We start from the raw sequence: 22,487 nt of genomic DNA on the forward strand, positions 1-22,487 counted from the left end.
CTGGTTCAAGAGGGAAAAAATCAAGGTGTTGCAGTGGCCTAGTCAGTCTCCTGACCTTAACCCAATTGAAAACTTGTGGAAGGAGCCCAAGATTAAAGTTCACATGAGACACCCAAAGAACCTAGATAACTTGGAGAAGATCTGCATGGAGGAGTGGGCCAAGATAACGCCAGAGACCTGTGCCGGCCTGATCAGGTCTTATAAAAGACGATTATTAGCTGTAATTGCAAACAAGGGTTATTCCACAAAATATTAAACCTAGGGGTTGAATAATAATTGACCCACACTTTTATGTTGAAAATTTATTAAAATTTAACTGAGCAACATAACTTATTGGTTTGTAAGATTTATGCATCTGTTAATAAATCCTGCTCTTGTTTGAAGTTTGCAGGCTCTAACTTATTTGCATCTTATCAAACCTGCTAAATCTGCAGGGGGTTGAATACTACTTGTAGGCACTGTATAGTATCTGTAAAATCTCTATATATGTGCACTAGAAAACCTACCACTGAAAGGCAATATACACCTGCAAATCACTTTTTGTATTGCTTCAATGCATATAAAAGAATATAAAATGGAGCAACTTTGAACAAAGCAATTGATAAGAATATTCTACTATTTTGTGTCTACAGCTCCCATGCAGAACAATGTGTTTCCATGGTTACAAAGTTTGGAAAACAAACCTGTGTAGTTATAGCCATTGTATGTAAACACTGACATACCTATGATAAGCATAAAAGAAAGGTATAAATGAATCAGACTATACTGCATTTTGTTGTAGTCTGTAACAATGGAGACACCTAGGTTTGTATAGGAGCCATCAACACAAAATGACATGATATTGTTAATCAAGACTATTTTCATAGTTGCTACATGTTATATTTAACATGCATTGTAGTTAATAAAAATGATAAAGTTTAAACCTATTTTTCGTTCTTTCCTTTCCAATAATCTAGTCTTTTTACCCTCTTACAAATCGCCTCTTTGAAAAGGATCACCCAAAACTGAGGATCATGTTTTAATCAAGTTCACAGTAATAAGAAATAATACAATAAAAATCTACGATATTATTTTTAATTGTGGCCATTGGTTACTCTTGAAATGGGAACAGAATTCAATTCGATCCACCATAACTTATGTTTATTTATTTAGAGGATCACAGTGCTTCTCTGGTTGGATCCTGGAGAAGGGACATGGAGAAGAATTGTAAACCGAGTTGACAAATTATTAGTATATGTTAGATATTTGCTTATTATTGGTGAACTCAATCCAAAACACCATTTTTACTTCTGAATGTTGTCATTTTTTATATTCAAATGGCCTATGATAGGACTAAACCATTGCAACAGCCAACAGTGTCCTTGGGAAGACGAAATATCTCCTAAGGGGGGCATCATAGAGCCCTACACTGCCCTATGGGTGCAATAGGAATATGGGGCGCACATAAGCTTGGTGTCAGGTCAAGATTACATCTGGCTCCTAATTACATCCCATTATGTGTATATATATATATATATATATATATATATATATATATATATATTCATTCATACTCAATAACAGTGTCCAATGGATTTTCAAAAGTATAGCGTTGTGAATATATAATCTATCCATTTTTGCAGGCTCAAAACACTTGGACAATAAGCCATTGTGGCCCTCATGGTAAATTAAGGAGAAAGTTTGGAGTTGAATGCGCATTTGTTAGTTCTTTATGGGAACACATAGTGTGCAGTAAAAATAAGTGTGCTAAAAGACAGGACAAATCTGAAGCAGAAGCATGATGTTGGTACCTTTTTACAGGAAACTTGTCATGTAACAAAAACCCCTATTAACCTGCAAATATGGGGTTAATCACAAGTTAATAGTGTTCTGATGCTGTGCAGCTGCCACACTGAGAGCCCTGCTGCTGGTAAAAATGATCTATAATCTTCATGGCAGCACTGGGCTTACAGTCATAGAGGCGCAGCTTCAGTCATCGCTCTGTGCATAGTGAGTGGCTTCTGTAACCATGCCCCTGACAGTGACTAGCTCAGCATTGCATCAGTACAGATTCAGCTGTCACTCAGTGCTGGGGGAGTGATTACAGATGCAGCTACTATGCACAGTGCAGTGAATGAAAATCTGCCACCCCTATGACTGAATGCTTGAGGCTACCGGGAGAAATTAAGATCATGTCCTCCCGAAAACGGGGCTCTCAGTGCGACCGCTGCACAGTATCAGAATGCTATTAACCTGCAGATTAATCATATGTCTGCAAAAAGCCCTCCATGTCCGGCGTAACCCACGGCGTTCCAGCGTCACTTCCAGCTCTGCTAAATGGAGGTGACAGGAGCAGTAGAATACACCGCCGCTCCTGTCAGCTCCACGCAGCAAATGAGGTGAGTAGCGCGATCAGCTGCTGTCAGTCAGGTAACTCACGGCCACCGCTGGATCAGCAGTGGCCACGGGTAACCTCAGTGACAGCTCAGCTGATCGCGCTACTCACCTCATTTGGTGCGTGGAGCTGACAGGAGCGGCGGTGTAGTCTGCTGCTCCTGTCACCTCCATGTAGCAGAGCTGGAAGCGACGCTGGAACTCCGTGGATTACGCCGGACATGGAGGGCTTTTTCGGGCTGAATAAAGTGGTGAATGAGGGTATGTGTTAGTGTTTTTTATTTCTAATAAAGGATTTTTCGGGTGTGTCTGTTTTTTAACTGTAACTTACAGATTAATCATGGAAGGTATCTCGGGGAGACGCCTGACATGATTAATCTAGGATTTAGTGGCAGCTATGGGCTGCCATTAACTCCTTATTACCCCGATTGTCAACGCACCAGGGCAAATCGGGAAGAGCCAGGTGGAGTCCCAGAACTGTCGCATCTAATGTATGCGGCAATTCTGGGCGTCTGCTGGCTGATATTATTAGGCTGGGGCGTTCCCCATAACGTGGAGCTCCCCATCCTGAGAATACCAGCCTGCAGCCATTTGGCTTTATCTGGCTGGTATTAAAATTGGGGGGACCTCACGCCGTTTTTTTAAAATTATTTATTTATTTCTCTGCTCCATAGTGACACGCCCACCGGCGGCTGTGATTGGTTGCAGTTAGACAGCTGTCACTCAGCGTTTGGGCGTGTCTCACTGCAACCAATCATATTTGCCGGTGGGCGGGGAAAGCAGGGAATACGAGATTGATTAATGAGCGGCCGTCTTTTTCAAAAGAGGAAAAGCCGCCGGAGCTTTTATAACAGCAGTGCAGCGCCGCGCCGGAGATCGGGGAATGGTAAGTATGAGAGAGGGGGGGAATTGACCGACAGACAGCGAGAGAGACAGATAAGACAGAGAGACTGAACGACAGACATAGAGAGAGACCGACCGACGGACTGAGGTAGAGAACGAAACAGAAAAAGAAAAAAGACCGACATCACATGAAAAAAGCACAAAACGTACTTGGAGCATACAGAGATGCGTCCGTGTCACTCGGGCGTGTGCACAGACCCATTGACTTTCATTGGGTCCGTGCTTGCGTGTTGCGTGCTGAAAACGGACATGCTTCCGTGCAAAACGGAGACACAAACGTAGCACGCACACGGACACACGGACCTTAGTGAAAAACGCACGTGTCCTCAAACATTAAATAACATTGGTGCACGTTTGTCCGTGTCTCCGGTATATACGGGACGGACCAAACTCACACGTGTTTGACGGACGTGTGAAGGGGGCCTTACACAGGAGCGCTCACTCGGCTGAGAGCTCATGTGTTCTCTATGAGAAAGCCAGGAGAACTCTGGGAAACCATACAATCGGCAGTCCGAAATTGGATGTGCCTGATCGACAACTTCCCTGATATCCAGTCATACACATTAGGCTATTGGCTCAAACCATTTATATTGGTGAGTTGGGCTGACATGAGTCTAATGTGTATGGGAGGAATTAAAGGGGAATACCCATCTCCAAGTTGCTATCACAATATGTAATAGGCATAATAATAATAGTTTTGGAAAATACCTCCAATTAGAAATTTAGTATAGTTCTCCTGATATGGCTATGTCTCTTAACTATGTGCAGGGCATTTTAGGTAGGTATCCATGGTTATGACCACGAGTAACTAAATAACTGTCACTAGATGAGTGGTCATAATCATGGATACCTAAGCTGCAATGCCCTGCACCCAAAGTAAGAAACATGGACCCACCTCTTCCAACAAGCCACCACACGACCATCTCTACCCCCACCTACTGTATCCTCTCCCAACCCCTGTAGACTATGATCCCTCACGGGCAGGGTTCTCTCTCCTCCTGTGAGCCCTCGCGGGCAGGGTTCTCTCTCCTCCTTTGAGCCCTCGCGGGCTGGGTCCTCTCTCCTCCTGTACCAGTCTGTGCCTTGTATTGTTTATGATTTTTGTACTTGTCCTTACTATATATACCCCTTTTCACATGTAAAGCGCCATGGAATAAATGGCACTACAAAAATAAATAATAATATATGAAGAGCACTATACTAAATTTCTAATTCGAGGTATTTGTTAATATTATTATTACACCTACTACATATTGGGATAGGATTGTGGAGATAGAATACCCCTTTAGGTGTATACCTATATCAATATAAAATCCATTGTACTGTTGTACAGTCATCACAGATCCAGATGCTAATCTCATCCATTGTCCACCATAGCCACTGTACTAAACTGTTTGCCACCCACTGGGGCAGTAACACTGGTATATTACATATTACACCACTCCAGCAATGAAAGATTAAAAAAATACATTTTTTTCTTTTCTATTCCTTTATATATATAAATATATATGGATATATTTATATATACATATTTATATATGTAAACACACACACGTATTGAAGACTGACCACTTACAAACCTTTTCATGTCAGATGAATGCATCAAATCCCTCTGACAATAACCAGGTAACATGCAATCCCACCCCATTCATATGTGGCTCTTTAAAATATATATTTATTTTACTACCTTCATTCCTATATATATGTACATAGTTTTACTCCTTTGGCGGGGGTTGTTAAAAAAATATGGCTGACTGCTCATTGCTTTTTAAAAACAAGAAGCTGATAGGCTTAGAGCGGAAATGATTATCTGAACCCATGACAGCCAGCCCTAGAAGCTCTTTTAAAGAAAATAAATAGAATTTGGGAAGGGTTTAACAGACTGATTTAGAAACTTATCTAGACTGGACTATGCCCCATCACTGTACAGGATCAGCCTGTGACAGAGAGAGGGATAATCGCGCCACTGCGCGTACTCTCGTGTGCGTGTTTACACAAACATTTTTAGATATTTTTTTAGTTTTTGATAGAACTTTCACTCCAGCATTTTCAAAGAACCCTCAGGGGTTAACAAATATCCAAGGCTTTTAAGAAAAAAAGCTGACATAATCAAACCACATAGTGGCTATGGATAAAAGGTGAGCTTGTTAAGTCTTCACTCCACCACTCCCACCAGAACTCCATCTGTCCTCTTCCCTCCTCAGCCGCTGTCTGAAGAGGTGTGCGGGGCAGTGGAAGGTGAGGTTCGTCTACGTGGGGGGGTCCATGAATTGTCCGAGCTATTAGAAGGGGGAAATGGTCTGTGTGAACGCATGAGGAAGAGTTCTCCCTGCTCTCGGAGCAGAGCCTGAGCTATCAGCCCTGGAAGAGCATGAAGTGAGCCATTTAAGGAGTCAATTTTGGTCTCCAGGGTTATAATTCTCTTCTCAAGGTCATCATTCCGTTCTTGAAGTTCAGACATTAGGTCATACATAACATTCTGTGTCTGTGAAAAAAATAATACAAATTGCGCAGAAAATTTAGATATATACATATATCTTCTTACAATATCAGTACATGCAATTCTAGCAGAGCTGGCACACTACTTTTGGAGAACATAATTCCTATAGTTAAAAATGAATAAGTTATAATTTATGGGTCTACACATTTTTGCTTACTGTGAACATAATGTATTTAAATTTTTTCTTAAAAAAAAATGTAACCAAACTTTTGATATTTTCCCATTACAGGTATTCATAGCCACTTGTTGATTGGTGGGGGTCTGGTTCCTACAGATCTAATTTGACTGTGGAAGGATTTATACAGCTGACATTTTATCCAAACACAGCCATGAATAATCTGTATGCAGTGAGCTCCCTCTGTTGGGGCAGGAGGTTACCAGATATGGACCATTTAACTGTAGGACTGTATAAAGCAGAGCAAATCTGTTTTTTCATATGAAAAAAAATGGAGCTATGACCCATCTGACTATAAATAAATCGGAAGCAGAGTTTCAACCTATTTATTCAATGTACTGTACAAAAAGCAAAGGGTGTTCCATCCTATTGCTTAAAGAGGACCCGTCACCAGGTCAAAAGTATCCAGTTTTTACTTTCATATTACTCGCTACTCCCTTGGATAATACGTTTTTTTGTTTTTTTTTAATCTGCCATATGGTTCCAAAGATATTGACCTTTTTATTTAGTGCTACTTGTTATAGTCTTTACAAGGGCTTATGGTAAACAGATTATTTGGGAATGTGTCTTTACATAATTAACCTGTCAGCTACATCCCATTATAAATAAAAAGTAACACTAAATAAAAAACCTCATATCTCTGGAATTTGGCGAATTTGGAAAAGAAAAAAAAAATCTCAATACTCAGGGAAGCATAGGGAACAAAGTATGAGTAAAAACCCAACACTTTTGACCTATTGTCAGGTCCTTTTTAAAAGGTTTCGATAAACATGGTTGATTTTTTTTCTTTCAATGATGTTTTATGTTAACTTCATGACACAGAAGGATAGTGCTATTCTTCCATTGGACCTAAGGTGCAAGATAGCAGATCAAGATCACATATTGGCTAAATAAATGCTGACTCAGGGATAAATGTGACTGGATTTACTAATTCAACCTGTTGGATAGTGTGAAATGCATACAGCTATATCTAAAATTATATTTCTAACATATGAAAAGAGAGAGAACGTGAAACATAATTCTATGAAAAATTAAGGGGAGATAATGTTAGCACATTTTAGGGCAATATTGCTGGTCAAGGCACATGTTGAGTTATAAGTATCAAACATGAAATTACATAACTTAGTTAATTTCAGCTAAGAATAAAGGGGTGGATTTTTGAGTATTTAATATTCCTCAGAAATCAAAAATGCACACATTACTGGTTACACAGCTCCCAACTGTCCTGGATTCTGCGGGACTGTCCCGCTACTGGTCTTGTTCCAGCTCCTCCTCCTCTCAGTGCAATGCAAAAATGAACACTCAGTGCATAAATTAAACTCCCTTCAGGTTTCCCCAGTACTAGAACTCGCAAACTCTTTGTCCATAGGCAGCAGCCTTACTATTGAGCAACTACCTGAACTGATAGATAGAGGAGGATTTGGTAAGCTTGATCTGTATTGCAGACCAAGAACCCAGAAGAGAAGCAGATTATTTATATATCTCTATATAGGTGAAGCAAAATTCAGGTTTTTTGTATCTATAAAATTACTCTAAAATAATGAGAAAAGATTACATATATATTTACCCCTCTCTGGTACTAGAATTAACAGCTTTCAGACAGAGTAGGCTTAGTCTTCAAGCTACAGACTCTGATGATGTCACAGGGAGAATTTTCTATAGTTGAAGCTGCAGTGCAGCCTCTCACTCCACAGGCAGATTGCACTGGACATAGAGATCCATTCTACGGAGCAAGGCATCTGTATGTCAGACTTGCTTTTATGTAGGGCTAATCACAAAAGTCACCATCTGAAAACCTGTTGTTCATCGTTATTTGCCAGACGTGGTGTTACAGCACCAAGCAGGCAGAAAGCTACAAGCCACACACCATGGTTTGAAGCCATATGTGGCTACTGAGCTACAGGCTAGGGACCCCTTCCCTAAGGTGTAGTAATTTAGACATTGCAAGTCAATAATTAATAGACAGCTTATGCCAAAAAAAAGAACATTTACAGCAATATTCCAGCCAAATAAACTTATGGTGCTATATATTTACAGCATACTAATCTAAGCATATGGAGCTTAATTAAAATATAAAAAAAAATAGCCAATAGTAAACTTTATTTAAGTGTAGCATGCAGTGTCCTTTGCCTTCACAGTTTTAGCCTGGCTTAAAAGTGTTATCCAGTGAAAAGACGTTTTTTTACAGATAGGTTATATCTTGTAGCTCCATGGGGGTTCGACCACTAGGACCTATAGCGATCAGCAGAACTAAGATCCTTTATTTCTGTTAGAATGGAGGTGTAGTGTGCATGCTCAGCTGCTGATCGATCCATTCATTTCATATAGAGTTGACAAGTGCCACGATCAGGTTTTTCAAGGGGCCTCACAGAGAATAAATGCAGTCGCATCTGGGCACCTAACTTGTCACTCCATTTTGTAATTAGGATATGAGTGCCAATTCAGGGGTAAAAATTCCCCGTTTGGTCGACTGTTGTGAGTCCTAGTAGTAGGACATCCACCGATCAACAAGTTATCTGCTTGTTTGTACCGGCCATTTCCCAGCAGTGAGATAGATGAAATCGCTACGAATGACTTCTAAGAAAGTCAGAAAGAGGGAAAAACAACATTCAGAAAAAAAGACAGAAAATCAGTCTCATGACAGATGACATTTGTAACTTTCAGACAACTATTTCATGTCTTAACAACTCAAAGTGTACTTATCAATATAGTTTTTTTTCCCAAAATCAGTATGAAATGTGAATACATGAAATTTCCGAACTTTCCAGTAACCTGTGGTTTAATTTTCCTTGCCTGCTAGCTCTCTAAAAATGTCCTGAAGCCTTTCCAGACACTGGTGTAAAATAGAATTATGAAAAAAAATGAGTAAGTGGGAGGAAGGGGATGCTGCTGCAGTTTCTTTGTCTGTCAGCGATATTGGACAGCAGAAATGGAAACATGTCTGACTTGCTGAGAGTGCTGAGCACACAAAAAGGCATTGAGTGGGAAGATATGCACTTTCAGTAGGCATGCAGAGATATGGGACATTCCTGAAAATCTAAAAGAGGTTAGCTCAGGGGCAGACAAAGACAGAAAAAGGGCCTTGTGGAAGAACATTATTTGCAGTCCAATAGCTCATTTTAATGTACCCTTACCACTAGTCAGATGGACCCTGGTGCAAAATTTGGACCTTGGAACCCACCTAAATGTTGGTCAGATGTATGGGGACTTGTAGCTCTCTAAATCCTATAAAGACATGTATTGCCCACGCATCCCATAAAGTAATAATGTCCCCCATCCTATACTAATGTCACCCATACTGGGCACCTTCCAAGTATAATGTCCTCCATCTGAGACCTCTTTCGGTAATAATGTCCCCCATCTTGTGCCTCTTCCAGTAAAAATGTCCTCCACCTTGGGTCCCTTGCAGTGATAATGTCAAACATCCTGTGCCCCTTCCAGTAAGAAAGTTCCCCATTCTGGGCCCATTCCAGTAATAACGACCCCTCTCATGGTGTTATGTCACTATCCTGTGGCGGCCCTTCCAGTCATATATGTCCCCCATTGTGTGCCCTTTTGAATAATAATGTTCCCCAACCTGTTATAATGCTTTTTGGTATAATGTTCCCCTTTCTGGTACAATGTCCCCATCCAGTAGTAATGTCATCTATCCTGGACCCCTTCCTGGTATAATGTCCCTCCCTTCTTGAGTTCATTCTGTAAAAAAAAAATGTACTCTTACCTTCCTTCACTCCCACAATGTGTGGCATCCTCTTCTATAGCCGGTGCAGAGGCCAGCAGCTGATTTCAGAATACTGCTATGAGTAACCTGTGACTGGCAGACCAACGTCAGCTGCTGGGTCTCTGCAACACAATACATTTTAGCTAAATGTGCCTCCTCAGATGCACATGTAGCTGAAATAGTTTCTGGCGTCGGTCAGCCCTCCTACTGCAAGCGCATGGGCCTGATCCTGCCAAATAAGAGGTTGGCAGCTGACGTCAGCGCACCTGTAACTGGGGACGCATGGCACTTAAGTCATTTGCTACCATCGCTTACATGCTGAAGTCAGTTACCGGTATCAAAAGAAGATGCCGCATGCTGCGGGTGCGGAGGGAAAGCAAGTAGAATCTTTTTTTTTTCATGTGTTAAAAAAAAGCAATAGTACGGGAGGCTTATATACCAGGATGAGGGACCTATATACTAGGATAGAAAACATATCTACCAGGAATTGGGGCATATATACCAAGAAGGAACCCAAGATAGAGAACACACAGTAGGATAAATAAGTATTTGATACACTGCCGATTTTGCAAGTTTTCCCACCTATAAAGAATGGAGAGGTCTGTGATTTTTATCGGCGGTATACTTCAATTGTGACAGACAGACTAAAAAAAAGCAGAAAATGATACTGTATGATTCTTAAATAATTAATTTGCATTTTATGGCATGAAATAAGTATTTGATGCACTAGAAATACAGAACGTAATATTTGGTACAGACACCTCCTTTGTTTACAATTATAGATTTCAGACGTTTCTTGTAGTTCTTGACCAAGTTTGCACACAGTGCAGCAGTGATTTTGACCCACTCCTCCATACAGACCTTCTCCAGATCTTTCAGGTTTCAGGGCTGTTGTTGAGCAACATTGAGTTTCAGCTCTGTCCAAAGATTTTCTATTAGGTTCAGTTCTGAAGACTGTCTTGGCAACTCCAGGACCTTGAAATGCTTCTTATGGAGCCACTCCTTGGTTGCCATGGCTGTGTGTTTCGGGTCATTGTCATGCTGAAAGACTCAGCCATCTTCAATGTTCTTACTAAGGAAAGGAGATTGTTGGCCAAAATCTCAATATACATGACCCCATTCATCCTCCCTTGAATATGGTGCAGTCGTCCTGTCCGTTTTGCACAAAAGCACCCCCAAAGTATGATGTTTCCACTTCCATACATCACAGTTAGGACGGTGTTCTTGGGTTTGTACTCATCCTTCTTCTTCCTCCAAACATGGAGTGTGGAGTTGATACCAAACAATTCTATTTTGCTCTCATCTTACCACATGACCTTCTCCCATGCCTCCTCTAGATCATCCAGATGGTCATTGGCAAACTTTAAATGGGCCTGGACATGTGCTGACGTGAACAGAGGGATCTTGCGTGCCCTGCAGGATTTTAATCCATGTCACCTTAGTGTGTTACAAATGGCAATCTTTGAGACTGTGGTCCTAGCTCTATTTAGGTCCTTTACCAGGTCCTCCCATGTAGTTCTGGCCTGATTTCTGACCTTTCTCAGAATCATCGATTTCTGATCTTTCTCAGAATCATCTTGCATGGAGTCCCAGACCGAGTAAGATTGACAGTCATCTTCCGCTTCTTCTAATTTCTAATACTTGTGCCAACAGTTGTTGCCTTCTCATGAAGCGGCTTGCCTAATTCCTATAGCACATCCCAGCCTTGTGCAGGTCTACAATTTTGTCCCAGGTGTCCTTAAACAGCTCTTTGGTCTTGGCCATGGTGGTGAGGCTGGAGTTTGATTGATTGTGTGGACAGGTGTCTTTTGTACAAGTAACAAGTTCAAACAGGTGTAAAGAATCCAGGTAATGAGTGCAGGCTAGGAGAGATTCTTAAAGAAAAAATAACAGGACTGTGAGAGCCAAAATTCTTGCTGGTTGATAGGTGATGAAATACTTATCTCATGCAATAAAATGTAAATTCATTATTTAAAAATCATACAATTTGATTTTCTGGGATTTTTTTGTGTTCTGTCTATCACAGTTGAAGTATACCTATGATAAAAATTATGTCTATCTATCTATCTATCTATCTATCTATCTATATATATATATATATATATAAATATATAAATATATATATTCTTATACCAGGACTGGGGACATATATAGCAGGGTACAGGATATATATCAGAATACATATGTCAGAATACAAGACATACAGTATATACCATGATGGGCTCAGGATAGAGAACATATACAGTGGCATGTGAAAGTTTTAGAGCGCTTGGACAAAATTACTGTTAAAGTGAACTGTTAAGCAAGTTGAAGAATAAATGATCTCTAAAAGGTATAAAGGTGACACATTTCCTTTGTATTTTAGGCACAAAACCCCTAAATTTAATTTCAACTTTTAAATTTTAAAATGAACAAAAAAGGAATATGGACACATGCAAAAGTAAAGGCACCCTACAGGGTTAGTACCTAGTAGTACCCACTTTGGCAAGTATCACAGCTTGTAAATGCTTTTTGTAGCCAAGAGTCGTTCAATTCTTTTTTGACGGATTTTCATCCATTTTTCCTTGGAAAAGTCTTCCAGTTCTGTGAGATCACTGGGTCGTTTTGTGTGGCGCCCCAGGACCTGGTCGCCACAACAGCATTGCCCCTCCAAAGGGTTAATGCTGAGCCTGGAGGTAATTGGGGAAATCATTGGCCAGTAGGTACCAACATCCAATGCAGTTTCTCCCTCAGGCCAGCAGAGGGAGCTCTGAACCTGGAGTTCCAGGGAGCATTCCTCAAGACTGACCTGAGGGAGGAGTTAGTGTTCAGTCTGAGAGGAAAGTTTGGAGAGTGAAGACGCAGAGTAGTGCTGTCCTGTGGACTGGGGCCTGGAGCTGGAATAGCTTGGCCCAGTGAAGCAGGATTGGCAGAGAGGCACAGAAGAGACTTAGACATCGGAGTCTGTGGTTGCCAGGGTGTAAAACCCTTCCCTGGTAGCCGAATCCGAAGGGCAGGAGGACTGCAGGTCTCCTGGCCCCCCAAAGCAACCTGAAGGTACAGCTGCATCACCAGGGCCCGGTGTGGACTCCAGCAGAGAAGCATCAGAGAGGGCCTGCGCAGCCTACCACACAGGGAGAGGGACGTACCACCGGTCCCAGCAGCAAGAGGGCCATTGCTAACTCAGAGTGCAGGGTCCTATGAAAGCAAAGGAAGAACAGGGAGTAGGCCTCATACTCAGCTGGCCAAAAAGAGCACCCCAGTTACTTCCAGGCCGGCCGGAGCCTTCTACCACCTGTAACGGTCTCCCAGGACTAACCATTTACCAAGTAAAAGAGGAAAAGGTAAAGAGACTGTTGTTTGTGTCCGGTCCTTTCACCGCCCTGTCGGCCCTGCACTTACACCGCAACTACATCGACACTTACAAGCACCAACAGTGTCCCCGGGGCACCGCTCCACCTGTGGGGAGCAGGACCATCCAAGCTGCCATTCCACCAGCCCCGGAGGCCTCATACAGCAGCGGCGGCTTAATAGCCGCAAACCACAGGTGGCGTCACGAATACAAACTTTAATCACCCCCAACACTGAAACCATATTAATTGACTCCCGCCAGGGTCACGGAGTCAGGCCCCGCCACCACTGACGACCCCCCGGACTAGTCCGGCCCGGCACCGGGGGTCCCATAGCCCTGGGGTGGGCGAGTCATTTGCATGCACTGCTCTTTTGAGGTCTGGGCAGATTTACAATGATGTTCAGATCAGGGGACTGTGAGGGCCATTGTAAAACCCTACGCTAGCGCCTTTTGAGGTAGTTTATTGTGGATTTTGACCTGTGTTTAGGATCATTATCCGTTTATAGTAGCATCCTCTTTTCAACTTCAGCTTTTTTACAGATGGTGTTATGATTGCATCAATAATTTGTTGACATTTCATTAAATCCATTCTTTCCTCTACCTGTGAAATATTTCACGTGCCATTGGCTGCAACATAACAAGAAAGCAGGATTGATCCATCTCGTGCTTAATGGTTGGTGAGATATTCTTTTCCTGAAATTCTGTGCCCTTTTTTCTCAACAAATACTTTTGATCATTGTGGCTAAAGAGTTCTATTTTTACCCTCATCGGTCTATACAGGACTTGATTCCAGAATGCATCAGGCTTGTTTAGATGTTCTTTTGAATACCTCTGACGTTGAATTTTATGGTGAGGATGCAAGACAGGTTTTCTTCTGATGACTCTTCCATGAAGGCCATATTTCTGCAGGTCTGGATAAAAATTAAACAAGGGAGCGCATGTGAAGGTTCTGGGAGATAGCGGTGAGGAGAAGAAAAGGAATCTGCTCACCTGATGTGGTTGTGCATCCCTCGCACAACTACGGTATAAGGCAGGAGTGTGGAGTCAGTGATCTTCTGACCTGTTAGCCCACGATGTCCATCCAGGGAAGCAATTTCCTGAGGAGCTGGTCACATGACAGATCACTGGGCGTCTCTGGTAATCTGACCTCCGTATCAAGCAGCTCTTGCCGTGAACCCACAGGGGGGAAGATCAGCAGTAAAGTATAGAAGCACGGTCTGATAGAGCGCTAAGGAGGCCACAGTATTTGATTAATTTTTTTAGAATTTATTGTTCTCTATCAGTCACTGACCAGTAGCACAATGTACCACAACTACAGAATTTGCTAAATCTTTGTGAAGGTCTTTTGCAGTCAAGCGGGGGTTCTGATTTGCCTCTCTAGCAATCCTAAGAGCAGCTCTCACAAAAATTTTGCTTGGTCTTCAAGACTTTATCTTGACCTCCACTTTTCCTGTTAACTGCCATTTCTTTATTAAATTTAGAACTGAGGAAAAGGCAACTTGAAAACGCTTTGCTATCTTCTTATAGTCGTCTCCTGCTTTAGGTACATCCACCATTTTCATTTTCAAAGTGTTTTTCAGCTGCTTAGAAGCACCCACGGCTGCTATTTCTTGGCACAAGGTTAGAGCAAGCTGGGTTCTTATAGGTGTGAAATCTGCATCACCTGGAATTTCCTAAAGATAATAGTGAATAAACCATAACGCTAACAGGCTAATTAAGGTCTGAAACCTTGGTCACGTTTATCTGAGCACGCTATTGTATAAAGATGTCCAAACCTTTCTATTTTGTAATTTTTCAAATGTAAAAGATGATTTCTTATTTTGCCTAAAATACAAAAGGAAATGTGTGATCTTTAACTTTACGCCTTTTAGGGAATCTGTCAACAGGTTTTTGCCATGTAAACCGAGGACAGCAGTTGCTTTTTGTTAATGTTAAAACTAAAAACAACTATGCATCTCTTCTCTGTGTGTGTACAATTGTTTACTTAAAGTAATAGCTTTATTACCCTGTGATTAACAGTAAAGAACTCACATATAGAGCAGTCTGACACAGCCCTTTCTGTGAGTGACACCTCACCGTCAATGCACAATCTCTATTGAGAGCCTGGTGTGCCTGGCTCAGCTACATACTCAAAACTCAATTACTTTATTGTTTGAGAATGGCTGCAACCAGTAATCTATGTCATACACTGTTGGATTCAGAATCTCGATGCCTACATTTTTGCTCTGAGATGAGGTAGCAAAAAACCTACTAACAGATTCCCTTTAATCTTGAATTTGTTTAACTGTTCACAATAACAGTAATTTTGACCAGGGGCGCCCAAATTTTAACATTTCACTGTATACCAGCATAGGCCACATCTATATCAAGATAGGAGACATATTGTAACACTGGTGGGTGTGGACCCACTGCTCCATGGGCCGGGCTTAATCTGGAGGGTTGTGACTAAGTTTCTACCCGGTCTTCATTAAAGCCTCTAGTGGTGAGGATAGGTTGGGCTGCCAGTAGACACCAGGCATCACTCTAAGGCAGTCCCCGAGACTAGAGATAAGCGAACCCAAACTTGAAAGTAAAAATCAATATCTGAGGTCACAGTTTGAGTGCTTTACGTATGCAAACCTCTCGAGCAAGCATTGTAGTGCTTGGGTATGCTCGGTACTTGGCCTAGTGCGAGCTACTTGCAGTGTTTATGTCATGAGGGTCTCCTTTCCTGGGGAGACTTGTGACAGGTTGAGGAACTGAGTCTCACATTGGCTTGTGAGACTCTGGATATTAAATGTATTGGCTTTCTATTAGTGCAGCAAGTGTTAAGGACTATTTTCTTGCTGGTAGTTTCTTGTTACTTCATCTCAGATGCAACCGATTTGTGACCACTCCTATTCCCATTAAATAGTTACATGTCCTATGAGAATTGCATCCAATTCTGAACTGACCACCATTGAAGGAGAAAGTCTGTTTAAGCTCTTGGAGATGTGCTTCTTGCAACCCTGGTGATAGGCTGCAGCAGTGAAGTAGCTGATCTTTATCCTTCTCCTGGCTTGGTGTTTGGCTACAGCAGTTGGTGCATATCTTTTTGTCTATGTCCCCAGGGCTGAGATCATGACATTACAACCATGACTGGTGTAGTGGGCCCAGGGTAATTACTTAACTTTATTAAGTCCCGGCCGCCCCCCCCCCTCTTCACCGGGCCCTCGGGCGGCACTGTACCTTTAAATGTTCCTGTCTGGCTGCTTCAGACATGGCTACGCAGCACACTGTGCATGGTCAGGTCCTGGCATGCAGATCATCTACATGAAGAGGATTTCTGGCATCTTCTCGACTCCAGCCTAGGACCTGTGGAGCTCAGTGCAGGCTCCGCCCCCGCCACCTCCTGTGCTGTGATTCATGGCGTCTCTCCTTCGAGACAGGGAGTTCCTGGCCAGTCAGAGGCTGATAAGATGGATGTGTGGTGACATCTGGTGACAGTGGTCTGGGTCTGCTATACTGTGTACTGTGGTGGGCTGGATGGAGGGCTAATAGAGGGTCTGTGTATTTTAAATGTCTATGGGCTGGGGGGGTTTAGACATGTCTATTATTATTATTATAAAGGACTGGGGGGGTCTGAGCTATTATATTATATGGGGCTGGGGGATCTGAGCTATGTATATTATATGGAGCTGGGGGGGTCTGAGCTATGTATATTATATGGGGCTGAGGGCTTGTTGCTATGTAAATTATGAGAAGCTGATGTATGTTACACTTTATACCCTATGGGTAGAGGTGCTGCACTCTCTACTGCTGTATACTGGGGACATATTACCCTGTGTACTGTATGTTGCTCTGTATACTAGGGCCATATTACCCTGTGTACTGTGTATCGCACTATATACTAGGGCCATATTACCCTGTGTACTGTGTGTTGCACTGTATACTGGGGACATATTACCCTGTGTACTGTGAGTTGCACTGTATACTGGGGACATATTACCCTGTGTACTGTGTGCTGCGCTGTATACTGGGGACATATTACCCTATGTACTGTGTGTTGCACTGTATACTGAGAACATATTACCATGTGTACTGTGTTTTGCATTGTCTACTGGGGACATAAAACCCTGTGCACTGTGTGTTGCACTGTATACATTGGGGTGCTGGTGGGTGTTAGGCCCCTTTACACATCCATATATAAACACGTATGTTGGTACGCTCCATTTTGACTGTGTGAATATTTTTATCACTCATTTATGTGTACATTATTAAAACTGTGTGTCATCAGTGTGCTTTCTGTGTTTTTTCTGGTATGGATTTAGAAAATGAAATTACAAAGTTTCTTCTATACTTTGCAATGTTAAACAAGTGCAGCACACAGACTGTACACTGCTGTCATCCATGTGCTGTTTGTGTTTTTCACGGATCCATAGACTTGTATCAGGCTTTGTCCTTCGTTCTGCCAGAAAAACACGGACTTGTGGGCAGCACCATAGGTTAAAATGGTATGTGCGGCATCTGATAAAAACACCCCGAATACAATACATACTGGAAACAAGGACATGGGAAGGTGGCCTTATACTGTGAGGGGCATTGGGATCAATTCCTCCTGGTACACTCTGTGCTCCTGTGATCTCTGCTGGGCAGGGGTGTTACAGTGTATATTGTGTGAGGGGAGTAGTAAGTTGTGCTCCAATATCTCTGTAGTAAGCTCGGTTCTGCTCCCATATCTCTGTAGTAAGCTCAGTTCTGCTCCAATATCTCTGTAGTAAGCTCAGTTCTGCTCCCTTATCTCTGTAGTAAGCTCAGTTCTGTTCCCATATCTCTGTAGTAAGCTCAGTTCTGCTCCTGTATCTCTGTAGTAAGCTCAGGTCTGCTTCTGTATCTCTGTGGTAAGCTCAGTTCTGCTCCCTTATCTCTGTAGTAAGCTCAGTTCTGCTCCTGTCTCTCTGTGGTAAGCTCAGTTCTGCTTCTGTATCTGTGTAGTAAGCTTTGTTCTGCTTCTATATCTCTGTAGTAAGCTCAGTTCCGCTTCTATATCTGTGTAGTAAGCTTGGTTCTGCTCCCATATCTCTGTAGTAAGCTTGGTTCTGCTGCTATATATCTGTAGTAAGTTCGGTTCTGCTCCCATATCTCTGTAGTAAGCTTGGTTCTGATCTCGTATCTCTGCATTAAGCTCAGTTCTGTTCCCCTATCTCTGTAGTAAGCTTGGTTTTGATCTTGTATCTCCGTAGTAAACTCGGTTCTGATCTCGTATCTCTGTAGTAAGCTTGGTACTGATCTCATATCTCTGTAGTAAGCTCAGTTCTGTTCCCTTTTCTATGTAATAAACTTGGTTCTATTTCTGTACATACGTATTACGTGTTGAATCTTTGGTGATGTATTGAGTGTGATGTATTGAGTCCACTCACTGGTGACTATAGTGTTGTGAACTTCTAGATTTGTATTTGGATTGATGATTTTCTGTGTCAAAGACTGACAACTAATTATACTATAATATTATTATGGTATTGCAAATATGTTTATGATCCTAATATGAGAACTGCATCAACCCCCGTTTTAAAGCCTTGCTACCTCTGCTGTTTATGCTGCAGCCTGAAGTAAGAAGGTTACCTGTGGGCCACTGGTATGTGCTTGTCCCCAGGCTAAAATTTGCCAGCCAGGCCCTGACTGTGACCCAGCAGAGGGGCGGCTGTGTCACGTCAGCCACTACACTGGCTAATTTGTATCACATGGAAATTTGCCATGTGCTGCTGGCAAGTTCAGTGGGGCAGAGCAGGACACCAGCTTTTCATCCTGTGACCCAGCATGCAGCAGTGTGATGAGGTCATCATTCTGAGTCTGCAACCTCATCACACTGCTGCAGGTAACAGAGTCGCGGAGGTGGCAAGGACGCAGCAGCCAGCGGGGAACAGGTAAGCTCTCGGAGAGCTGAAAACAGGAGCGGGACAATCGCCAGGACTGTTGGGGGCACGCCAACCCCAACCCCAGCCCCTGCCTTGCTTTAGCTAGATGCACGTCGGAGAGTGCACATCCAGCTGAAATGCATTGCAGCTCAGAGAGGAAACCGCGCGACATGGGAGCTGGGGAGGGTGAATAAAATGGTTTTGTTTTTTCTTTTTGCAGCATGCAAATATACCAGGAAGAGCCCAGGAAGGGGACATATATACCAAGAGGATGACATATACCAGGAAGAGGACAGAAACCAGGATGGCGACATATATACCAGAATGTGCCTAGGAAGGGGATATAGGGACAATAAAAAAGGAGGAGAAAATGTGCAAAAAGTGGGATCACCAGTATAGCAAATAATATCATTTATTGGACACAAAACAAAACCATGGACAACATTTAAAAACAATTAAAAAAGCATAAGCTCATATAGTAACACATATTTGGTGTCAATGGTATGTGGCACCAAACACACCCCACACCCTCAGCAGGCCAAACCACCCAATATATAATGTTAGAAAGGACGTAACCGTGCAAAATGGTACAAAAAAAAATGGAACAAAACAGGTGACTGGGACACAATATAAAGGGTGCCCAGACATAGACACCAGCTAACAATACATGGCAATAAAACACATAAGTGAACTGGGCCACAGCAATCACCTGGAAAAGGAAAGAAGTTTGTTGAACCAAAAAAGCAAGGACGGACGCCAGTAAGAATGAGGGCTGGAGGCCAGAGAAATGCAGAAGAGGGGGTGGGGTGGTGACCCCACGCGTATCGCTACAACAAAGTGTAGCTTCCTCAGGGGAAAGCTACACTTTGTTGTAGCGATACGCGTGGTGTCCCAGTCACCTGTTTTGTTCCATTTTTTTGTACCATTTTGCAAGGTTACGTCCTTTCTAACATTATATATTGGGTGGTTTGGCCTGCTGAGGGTGTGGGGTGTGTTTGGTGCCACATACCATTGACACCAAATATGTGTTACTATATGAGCTTATGCTTTTTTAATTGTTTTTAAATGTTGTCCATGGTTTTGTTTTGTGTCCAATAAATGATATTATTTGCTATACTGGTGATCCCACTTTTTGCACATTTTCTCCTCCTTTTTTATTGTCCCAGTTTCTTAAAATGTGCTAGTGTTTTTTTGATCCCTTTTTTGATTCCCATATGTTATTTATATCTGGTGCCCTCCCACACCCAAGTGTTTACTAGGAAGGGGATATACATACCAGGATGAGTCCCAGGATGGGACATATATACAAGGATGGGGTCCGAAACCAGGATGGGGACATACACTAGTGGCCACAATTGAGGCAACACCTGCAGTTTTTCAGCATCACCAATATTTGATTAAAGTTTTCACTGACATACTTACTTGAACACATGCCCTCTTCTGCGATATGTATTCTATGTTTGTTTATAGTGAGCTGCGTGTGATTTAAGACCGATCTTGTGCGATTAAAAAGCAGTTTTTTCTATTTTAAAGCCAGTTTGTCATCAAAAGGTAAGCAATTACATCTTTTATTCTGTTATACTGTCTCTGAATTTTATGATATAAACTTGACACACATTTAATTAACTTTTATTTCACATGCAGCATTAATGAACTGCATCTTTCCATGGTAGCCAGCTAATAAAAATTAAGCTTCAATTTAATTTAATAATTAATTAATTAATTAAATTTGGAATTTAATAGTGTGATATAATGACATATTAAGTGATTTTCACCATTTTTTCGTTTAAATTTGAGATTCTTGAAATGGCCAGCAGTATTAGACAGCAATGGTCACCTAAGGCTGCTTTCACACTACGTCTTTTTAACATGTGTCCTCAACGTTTTTTTGCTGCAAAAGCGGATCCTGCTTTTACAGCAAAAAACGCATGCAAACGCATGTGTTACTTTGCAGGATCCTGTCACTGGATGTTTAGGGGCGGGCATTGGAGTCATGTGATCGGGAGTGAGGGGAACTAAACGTGCCAGACTGGGAGCCGGCATCTGACAGCTGCGAGGCTCGTAACCAAGGTAAACATTGGGTATACTTGCTTGGATACACGATATTTACTTTGGTTACAAGCGTCTGCAGCTGCTAGGAGCCGGGCTCCCTGCACACGTTACCAACGTAAACATCGGGTAACTAAGATAAGTGGTTACCCGATGTTTACCTTGGTTACGAGTGTCCGCAGCTCTCAGGTGGGGGAGGGGGAGAGACAGAGAGGTAGGAGAGAGACTGATCACGGGGCTGGTTTCTGGGCATGCTCAGTAGAGCAAGCAGGATCCTGCCTATCAGCATGCCAGCGTTCACATGCGTTTGCATGCTGTTTAGTCAGGATCCAGCAATTTGCAGAAGTTGGACGCAGCTCAAAAACGCTACAAGTAGCGTTTTTGAAAGATGTTAAAAAACTGCAAGTCGCTGGATCCTCACTATAACGCACGCAAACGCAGGTGAACGCATGTTAACGCGAGTCCATTGCAAATGCATTGAAATGAAAACGCATTTGCACTGGATCCGTTTCTGCGTTAAAAAAATGTTCAGGACGCATGTTAAAAAGACGTAGTGTGAAAGCAGCCTCAGAAGAGCGAAAAAGCTGTTACTTTAAGAGAAGAAGAGTACAGTTACCAAGAAATTGGAAAAGGGATCTCATTGGCCAGCGTTCTCAAAGTGTGCAAGCAGTTTTAAGAGACTGGTTCAATAAAGAATAAACCAGGTAGAGGAAGGAAGAAGGATATAACTCCTCAGACTGATAGAAGAATTTTTAGAATCGCCCTAAATAACAGGAAATCAACTGCTGTTGACATCAACAAGGAGCTTGACAACACTGGTGTGACAGTGTCCGATCGAACGGTTCGACGACGATTGCTAAACGCAGGGTTAAGAGCCAGAAAACCACGTAAAAAGCCATTTTCGAATGCCTCACAGAGTCAGAAATGTCTGCAGTGGGCAAAAGAACATTCTAAATGGACCATTGAACAACGGAGAAATGTTTTATGGAGCGACGAGACACGCATATCCATATTTGGCAGCGATGGTGTCCGCTATGTTCGACAACGCCCTGTAGAGGATTGCTTGCCAGAGTGTACAGTACCCACCATGAAGCATCCTCTGAGTGTTATGGTATAGGCTGCATGTCCACAGATGCAGTTGGTAGTCTGCAGGTAATTGCTATATTACTAAGTATTTAACATTTTAGTGTTTGATATGAAAATAGGACAAATAAATGGCTTTTCTCCCAGTCACCTGACAATAGTGTCCAATTTGTTGACAAATAAACAAATTTCCTGCTAATATTGTGTTTCAATATGAGATTTGTTATTTTTACTTAAAATGTTTACTGTGAAATAAAAAACATTCATGAAATTTGTATTTGTATTGGCAAAATGCTAAAAAGATTCAAAAATCTTGAGGGTGTTGCCTCAATTTTGGCCATTAGTGTATATAACAGAATGTACCTAGGAGGGGGATATACATACCAGGAGGAACATATAATGGGACATATATACCAGGATCTCGACAAATAAATCAGGATGAGGACATATATACCAGGAGAGGCCCAGGATGGGCACAT

General features: G+C 42.2%; 1 protein-coding gene across 1 annotated transcript in view; it reads right to left on the reverse strand.

The window, feature by feature from the left end:
* Positions 1–2,570: 2,570 nt before the first annotated feature.
* The window catches only part of KCNN1 (potassium calcium-activated channel subfamily N member 1), a 206,299-nt gene continuing 186,382 nt past the window's right edge, over positions 2,571–22,487 (reverse strand). Inside the window, exon 9 of the mRNA XM_075314848.1 lies at positions 2,571–5,761. Coding sequence (XP_075170963.1) covers positions 5,477–5,761 — 285 coding nt within the window. The 3' untranslated portion in view covers positions 2,571–5,476. The remainder of the gene's footprint in view (positions 5,762–22,487) is intronic.

Source organism: Anomaloglossus baeobatrachus, chromosome 1 (assembly GCF_048569485.1).
Source record: "Anomaloglossus baeobatrachus isolate aAnoBae1 chromosome 1, aAnoBae1.hap1, whole genome shotgun sequence".
Taxonomy (NCBI): Eukaryota; Metazoa; Chordata; class Amphibia; order Anura; family Aromobatidae; genus Anomaloglossus; species Anomaloglossus baeobatrachus.